Raw genomic sequence first — 8,957 nt, 5'->3', positions numbered from 1 at the left:
AAAATTAAAGTGTGTATATACCATCTATTTTTGCATCATTATTTAATTGTAACCTAAACAAAAGGAAAATAATGTTCCTACTCATCGATATAGATCTGACCTCTACTGTTTTGCAAAGGCTTTAACTACACATAAATATGCATTATTGTGGGTTAATCTAGATATCATTCATTTTAAGAATAAATGTAGTTTATAGCAGACATTTGGCATAGTAAATACTGCACTGCTATTATATAATACTGAGTTCCTTTGAAAGTTGGTACTATTAATATAAAGCAATTCACAGCGACTTGGTATATGAATGATGTTTGTAAATATGCAAGGCCCTGTTTAAAACCATTACAACCACTGAAAATACCTTGTGGATCCAGTTTGACCCAACGAATATTGCTCTACAGACTGACGTCGGAAGGTCACAAAAGGGCTTTTCACACTGCACTTACCCCCGGGTTAATGTCATTCTAAACCCCGCTTTTAACCCTGGGTAAAGGAACGTTTCACACTTGTAATTTAGAAGTGAGGTTATGCTCTGGAACAGGGTTATCACCGCTTTTGTGGTATTAAAATTTCTGTCATTAATTTCTCACCCTCATGTTGTTCCACACCCGTAAGACCGTCATTCATCTTCGGAACACAAATGAAGATTTTTTTGATAAAATCCGATGGCTCAGTAAGGCTTCCATTCCCAGCAAGATAATTTACACTTTCAAATGCCCAGAAAGCTACTAAAGACATATTTAAACCAGTTCATGTGAGGTTCAATCTTAGCATTCTGAAGTGGTGAGAATACTTTTTATGCACCAAAAACCAAACAAAATAACGACTTTATTCAACAATATCTAGTGAAGGGCAGTTTCAAAACACTGCTTCATGAAGCTTTACGAATCTTTTGTTTTGAATCAGTGGTTCGGAGCGTGATCGCAAACTGCCAAAGTCACATGATTTTCAGATACGTTAAGCTTCATGAAGCAGTGTTTTGAAATCGCCCATCACTAGATATTGTTGAATAAAGTTGTTATTTTGTTTTTTGGTGCACTAAAAGTATTCTTGTCACTTCATAACATTAAGATTGAACCACTGTAGTCACATGAACTGATTTAAATATGTCTTTAGTAGCTTTCTGGGTGCTTAAAAGTCTAAATTAACATGCTGTCAATGCAGGCCTCACTGAGCCATCAGATTTTATCAAAAATATCTTAATTTGTGTTCTGAAGATGAACGAAGGTCTTACGGGTGTGGAACGACATGAGGGCGAGTAATTAATGACAGAATTTACATTTTTGGGTGAACTAACCCTTTAACTGCATTGCGGTGCCAAATGTGTACAGTGTGAAACGAAGCAGTGTTACAAAGTCATAGCTAGATGCTTAGTAGCAGACAGACAATTGTGTGCGTCATATTCAAATGGCAGAAACACAGCACGACACATTGTATAAACAGTAGGCTATGTTTTTGAGGGGGAAAATGTAAAATGGTGACAGAATTCGAGTTAGGAAGAGACAGTTTCATTCTTACCTAGTTCGAACAATCCATTCAGGACAAACTTGATATTACAGTCGATAATATATAGAATGAGGATATGCAACACTTTATGTAAACAGGTCACGTGCAGCGTTCGCGCAATCAATGACACTGACACAGCAAATATGCAAATAAGAATGTTAACTCAGGGTTTAGGAATGTACAGTGTGAAACATCAGCTTATGAATACCCAGGATTACTTGTTCAACACGAACCAAGATTACCCAGGGTTTAGAATGACCCAGGATTAAATATATTTCAAATGCGAAAAGCTCTAAATAGTCTTGTTAATACCGATAAATGTTGTCAGTATCACATATTGGCTCAGCATATTCCTCAACTATTTGTTAGCATTTGAGATGTTTCTTGTTGGACATATCGTTCCATATTCTCAGTATCTCCTCTGGTGAAATCTGATGTACAGTCAACACTTTTCGGTAACGGCACAGACTATAGGTCATTTTCCAGTGATTGAATGCATTGTTCTGGAAGGGCTGAATGCCTAGTTTCCGCAGGCACAGTCCCACGTACACATCCTCCAGATGTAGGAGTCTCGTATGTAGGGAGGTCTTATAGAGCAGCTCCGCCATGTCTCCGGAGAACACGTATCCAGTCCCAGAGCAAAAAGGTGGGTACCTGCTATCGGGGTAGAGATCTCTAGACATGAACCACTTGCTGTGAACATCACGTATGGGTCCTCCGTTTATCACGTGACCCGTGAAAAAGCGGCGCCTTGGTTTGGTGTTGGGTCTCAGCAGGTTAAACACTAAATTGTCCATGTTGACAAATATATCACTGTCTGTTTTCATGACGTACTGTGCATTTGGGCAGAATGAGGACACCCACCGCATCCCCATGAGAGTCTTCAGGGTCAGATTGTGGTAGGAATCCACAAAGTCCTCGACTAGGATGTCATGGAAGATCTGGCTTTCTTGTTCCACCATCTGGTTGAGCACAGGCTCAGAGTTGTAGCCGAGAAGAAACAGCGTCACGATGCGAACGTCGCTGAATATGTTCTCATCTCCCCACGTCTCCCGGATCGCCTGCCGGGCGTCAAACTCCTTGTGGTTGGTGCTGATGAGGAGCACAAGAAAGGGCGTTGTGCCTTCACATTTTTTGGGTTCATTGATGAGGAACTTGAAATTGTGTGGGTTCAGAGTGCGCGTGCGGATATTGCTGAACGTGTCGTTCTTCGAGAGCCGCGGGTGCGGTTTGCGGGCGAAGGTCATCTGACCCACGTAGGTGGTTGAGGGCCGGGAGCCGCTGAGATACCACAGAGCGCTGGCCCAGCAGACCACAGTCAGCAAATACAGGCATGACACCTTGGATGGCATCTCGTCACTGGCTGGATCACCTGTCAATCACACGTGTTCAGCCCAGAGGCCGATCACGTGTAGTTATTTGGAAAACATCGCTCAAATGAGCACAAACCATCCATTTTTGATGTCAGTTCTGGTTTAGTTTTCTTTAGAAGCATTCGTTCTGGAAACACGAACATTATTTAATATTTCCTCACGTACCAAATGCCACCGATCATCTCTTGTTATTTAAAAGGATATTAATGTTTTTTCATATGCAGTTATTAAAAAAGGACAAAGGGGGTGTTCTCTTTACTCATTCTCATTCTAGGTCGGTGGTTCTCAATCAGGTGGACGGGACCAAACGTCCAAGGGATAAAATGATTCAAATTAACATTTAATAAATTAAAATAATCTAACGTTTTTAAAATGCTTAAAAATACATACAATCAAGAAATTATATATATTTCAAAATAAGTATCAATAAGTATCTCTGTTTATAAAAAAGATTAAAAATAAGAAAGCATTGTCATGGGGTCCTTTGCGTAAAAAAGAACCTCTGTTCTAGAAGCTTCTAAACTATTCCGATCTGCTGAGATTTGCATCCACTTTCTTATGATTGACCTTCTAATCACTGTGGGTCATCGCTGCATTGCGTCTGTTCCGACATCATTAATAAAGCATACAGTATAGGGTGGAGTGGACAGAGATGCTTCTCAGTTCAGGTGCAGCAGGATGTCTCTTTGTCTGTAGGTCACAGAAAGCCAAGCTGTCCTCTTTGCATTTGAGGGGTGTTTGTCTTCCCAGATCCCACTTTTAGGCTAAAAGCGAATCTAAAGTAGAAAAACAGAGAAAATGTAAATGAATCTGAATGTCTTACAGTATGTACTGTGTGTAGCCTACACACACACACACACACTGTACTGATATCACATGATCATCATTCTATCTTTAGCCCTCTCAGCATATTAGGTTCTTCAGTTACCTCATCTGATTTATTAGACAGATAATTCAATAAATACAATACTTACTCAAATAAATATGCACAAATAAATTTGTTTGAATTAAGGCTGGTGCACACTGTGTGATTTTGGCCACGATTTGGACATCTGAGACAAATTTTGCAAATCCTAAAAGACTCCTATAAGCCCAGCCTAAAATCTGTTGTCTTTGATCGCTAGTTTGACATGTTCACCGACAAATTTTACCTCCGACGAAATTCTGGCAGTGTCAGATGATTTGGCGCACAGTCCTGCAGTGTAACTTCTCCTACAACAAACGTCACATTGTCTTCGTTTTCCAAGACAAGCCATTATCAAAATTAACGGTAGAGATTTCTTTGTTAGCGACCATTTCAGTCCCGCGGTTGATGATGTAAAAGTTTTCATGCGCGCGTCCGTTTTTAACACGTCTTGACTGTCCTACACTCTGACCCCACAGTGTGACATGAGGATCATGTTCGTAGTCTGACAAGCAACAATCGTAAAGGACTATTATAATCGCACTATTATAAATGTGCACCCGGCTATAGACATCTTATGTACTTCAGTATAATCTTTAGAAAACTATGTGTAGCTATATAAACTGTAGCCTATGTTTTTCATCGAATAAATGTTTCTTTTTAGTTTTATTAATAGTTATGTACATTACACCTTTATGTCATCTTATGTTGTTAAATTAATGTTTACTGCGTTATTTTAGCGTGTGTCACCATTATGGTGTTTTGTATTTGTGTGTATGACACCATGTATGGCTTTCTCACTACCACCTGTGTTTTTACGGTGGTTGTCGGTATATTATAAAGACCTTTTTAAAAAAAAAAAAAAACTAAAATTCACTGATATGAAAGGTGCAGTATTTAATATTTTCTCTCGGCTAGAGGTCGCTAGAAGCCCATTAAAAGGCGTAGCTTGATGACGCCAAGTTTAAGCGCGGAATCTTGGGACATGTGGTCTTCACCGGTTCAACGGTTGGTGGAAAAGAATAGGGATAGGACTCGGCAGGGACGTGCACAGGAATTTTGAGGGGCAGTTGCTCTGACCTAAAAAAGGGCACTCCCCTACCAATCCCTCCCCCCCCCCCCTCCTCAGGTGTGTTATTTTTTCTAATAATTCAACGGCCGTCGTCAATTATTCCTTACTTGAATTACAGCTTTAATAGTGTTTTGACATCGACAACCCAAGTGCATTTTACCTCAAACTTGCGTCTAGTTAACTTTCTAAAGTAGCAATCGCTTCTCGGGTCGACATTAACACACTGACAAAATTATATTCAGAATTAAAAATATTTTTATACCACTTTTTAATTTGTGATTGTGTAAAGGTTTTCACGAGATACCAACCTTTCGCGAACTTGCTTCCAACACTCGTTCTCATGGAGGCGCGGTGTGCACGGAGGGGAGGGGCTGTGCGCGCGCGAGTATGTGAGAGAGACGCGTGAGTGAGAGACGCAGGGAAATTAAATGCAGCTGAACGTTTGCTCTATGAAAGACATTGACAAAGATGAAAACTAAGGACATTTAATCTATAATTTTATTTTATTTTAGTTAGTTTTGCCAAACACACATTACAGTTTTGGTTAGTTATCGTTTTTTTGTAATGCCTCGTTTTTATTTTTATTTTAGTCAACGACGATGTTTTTTGCCATCTAGTTTTCGTTTTTTTTTGTTCGTTTTCGTTAACGATTATAACCTTACTAACCTTTCCGACAACGTTAAGTCGTCTCACCCGACAACCGCGACAATCTCCTTCTAGTGCCGCTCATGCAGGCTCAGCTCAGGTGCCGGTCGCGTGCAGCGCTGCAGCCACGTAAACAGAGTTTGCCCTTCCCCTACTGACTTTCACTTTCGGACAGGTGCCCGAATATGGAAGTGAATGAGGCTTTGCTTTTCTTTTTTTTTTCTTTTTTTATCTAGGCCTACATGAAATTTTGCATCCATTGTACGATTTTTTTATTTATCTTTTTCCACCTCGGAAGGGCAACGTGAGTCGAGAAGGGCATATGGGCAGTTGCCCGGGCAACCTGAGCAACCCCCCTGTGCACGTCCTTGGGACTCGGGAAGAAAACATGTTCATGGATGCGATTATTAACGTTACTGTAGTATGAAGCAGAGCAGGAGCGAGTGTTGCGGGAGCTGAACGAGAAGCTGGAGCGATTGAGCAACACACGCCTCACGAGCAGCAGAACTTTATTATGAAACGCCACTTCCGCTTTTCCGGTCATTAATATGAGGTAATGCAGCTCTGTTTATCATTTGAGAGTGTTAAAAATGATTTTATAACGTTACTCTGTGCGTTCACTCAGCAGCTGCTGTGAGACACTGTTGCACACTGCAGTAAGATAGATTGATTTTAGTATATAAATGCTGGATGGCTTGTGTTGATAAATATCATTCAATTAATTTTAAAACATGGTTAAATTGGAAACATTTGGGATATTAAAAGTACTCAAGTGAACAAAATATATAACACTGGCCTAGTGGCTTTTGTATATTTTACTGCAAAAATATTACATATTGCACCTTTAATTAGCACATTGTGTAATTTTATATACTTACACACACACACACACACACACACACACACACACACACACACACACACACACACCAATCAGACATAACATTATGACCACTGTCAGGTGAAGTGAATAACTGATTTTCTCTTCATCATGGCACCTGTTAGTGGGTTGGATATATTAGGCAGCAAGTGAACATTTTGTTGATGTTAGAAGCAGGAAAAATGGGCAAGCGTAAGGATTTGAGCGTGTTTGACAAGGGCCAAATTGTGATGACTAGATGACTGGGTCAGAGCATCTCCAAAACTGCAGCTCTTGTGGGGTGTTCCCAGTCTGCAATGGTCAATAACTAACAAAAGTGGTCCAAGGAAGGAACAGTGGTGAACCGGCGACAGGGTCATGGGCGGCTAAGGCTCATTGATGCACGTGGGGAGCGAAGGCTGGCCCATGTGGTCCGATCCAACAGACGAGCTTCTGTAGCTCAAATTGCTAAAGAAGTTAATGTTTGTTCTGATAGAAAGGTGTCAGAATACACAGTGCATCTCAGTTTGTTGTGTATGGAGCTGCATAACCGCAGACCAGTCAGGGTGCCCATGCTGACCCCACCACTGCCGAAAGCGCCAACAGTGGACACGTGAGCATTAGAACTGGACCACCGGAGCAATGGAAGAAGGTGGCCTGGTCTGGATGGCCGGGTGTGTGTGTGTCGCTTACCTGGGGAACACATGGCACCAGGATGTACTATGGGAAGAAGGCAAGCTGGCGGAGGCAGTGTGATGCTTTGGGCAATGTTCTGCTGGGAAACCTTGGGTCCTGCCATCCATGTGGATGTTACTTTGACACGCACCACCTACCTAAACATTGTTGCAGACCATGTACACCCTTTCATGGAAACGGTATTCCCTGGTGTCTCTGGCCTCTTTCAGCAGGATAATGTGTCCTGCCACAAAGTAAAAATGGTTCAGGAATGGTTTGAGGAGCACAACAACAAGTTTGAGGTGTTGACTTGGCCTCCAAATTCCCCTGATCTCGATCCAATCGAGCATCTGTGGGATGTGCTGAACAAACAAGTCCGATCATAGAGGCTCCACCTCACAACTTACAGAACTTAAAGGATCTGCTGCTAATATCTTGGTGCAGATACCACAGCAGAGCACACCTTCAGGGGTCTAGAGGAGTCCATGCCTCGATGGGTCAGGGCTGTTTTGTCAGCAAAAGGGGGACCAACACAATATTAGGAAGGTGGTCATAATGTTATGCCTGATTGGTGTGTGTGTGTATGTATGTATGTATGTATATGTATATATATATATATATATATATATATATATATATATATATATATATATAAACAATAAAAAATTGCACATTTAAAAAGAGTACTTTTTAATGAAATTCCCTACAAAAATACACATAAACAGATGGTGCTGGTATTACGGGTGGGCCTGTAAGGTAGACCTGGTGAAAATATCTATCTGTCTCTATTACAAAATTGCACTTCAGCAGATATTTTGCACCTGAAGACACAAAAGACGACAAACAAACAACATCAGCAGCAATTGTCTGGGAAGGATTCCAACAGCAGTGCCAGAGGCGGTTTGCGGGCTCTTCTGCTCCCTCCGAACCTCACTTGGGAGAGAAAAGTGACTCATCCTTTTTTCTGGCCTGTTGGTAATCTTTCTATGAACCTCGATTAACCTTGGTTAGATCCAAGAGCGACTGGGCCACTGCTATGTTTTCTGTATAAGTCAGTATAAAGCATCTTCAGCACATAAGAGACCAGGCATAATTTGCCACACCAGTGTTATTTTATCATTGATACACAGAACTATTATAGTTTTTGTTAATATTCTGAATGTTTTCAGTTTAAATATCTACCGATAACAATGTCAATAAATAAAATATTTTGTTCCAATATTTGAATAATAAAGGGGTACACATTGAATGCAATTTAAGTCCCTTTGGATAAAATAATTAATTAATAATAAAATAATTAAATATAATTAAATATGATTTAACATATAAACAGTGCATATAAAATGCCTGTTAAAACAGCAGGTTTTTTCGATGTAAAAAATTAAATAAACATGAATCAAATTAGAACATTAGCACCTTTAATGGAAAAATGAGTACCTATGCAACAGAAAACCAATACAAATATAAAAGTGAAAAACTTTAAATTGTAATTTGCAGGCAGACTTAGAAATCTATGAGAGACAGATCCAAATGCAGCTTTACTTTAATGAAATAAACAACGGTCACAACCAGGAAACACAAGAAAACTCTGAGATAAAACAGAAAACTACTACACACAATGTGCACGGAAGGACAACAACCAACAGATGAAGCACAGGGGTATATACACCGAGATTAACAAGCTAACAAAACACACCTGGAAACAATCAGGGATTAATCACTGGGAAAAACTACAACAAACTACAAACGTGGCACTCGGGACAGGAATTAACATAAAGGTCCAGGAACAAACATGGAGAATATTATGACAAAATGAACCACATAAGTGTGCACATCTCCACAAGATCTCCAAGGAGTAAATTCAGCTTTGCCATCACAGGAATAAATTACATTTTAAAATACAATAAAATAGAATACATTTATTTT

The 8,957-nt window shown here is 40.1% G+C and overlaps 1 protein-coding gene across 1 annotated transcript; it reads right to left on the bottom strand.

Moving 5' to 3' along the window:
* Positions 1–1,868: 1,868 nt before the first annotated feature.
* b3galt1a (UDP-Gal:betaGlcNAc beta 1,3-galactosyltransferase, polypeptide 1a) lies at positions 1,869–2,855 on the bottom strand. Its single transcript, XM_067374374.1, has one exon. The coding sequence runs from the start codon at positions 2,853–2,855 to the stop codon at positions 1,869–1,871; it is 987 nt and encodes a 328-aa protein (XP_067230475.1).
* Between the last annotated feature and the right edge of the window lie 6,102 nt (positions 2,856–8,957).

Source organism: Chanodichthys erythropterus, chromosome 21 (assembly GCF_024489055.1).
Source record: "Chanodichthys erythropterus isolate Z2021 chromosome 21, ASM2448905v1, whole genome shotgun sequence".
In the NCBI taxonomy this organism is placed as follows: Eukaryota; Metazoa; Chordata; class Actinopteri; order Cypriniformes; family Xenocyprididae; genus Chanodichthys; species Chanodichthys erythropterus.
Note: the sequence above shows the minus strand (reverse complement) of the source record. Positions and strands in the feature narration are given on the sequence as shown.

Bases quoted from the DNA above. Each gene is read 5' to 3' on its own strand.
- b3galt1a (XM_067374374.1), bottom strand. From the start codon at position 2,855: ATGCCATCCAAGGTGTCATGCCTGTATTTGCTGACTGTGGTCTGCTGG.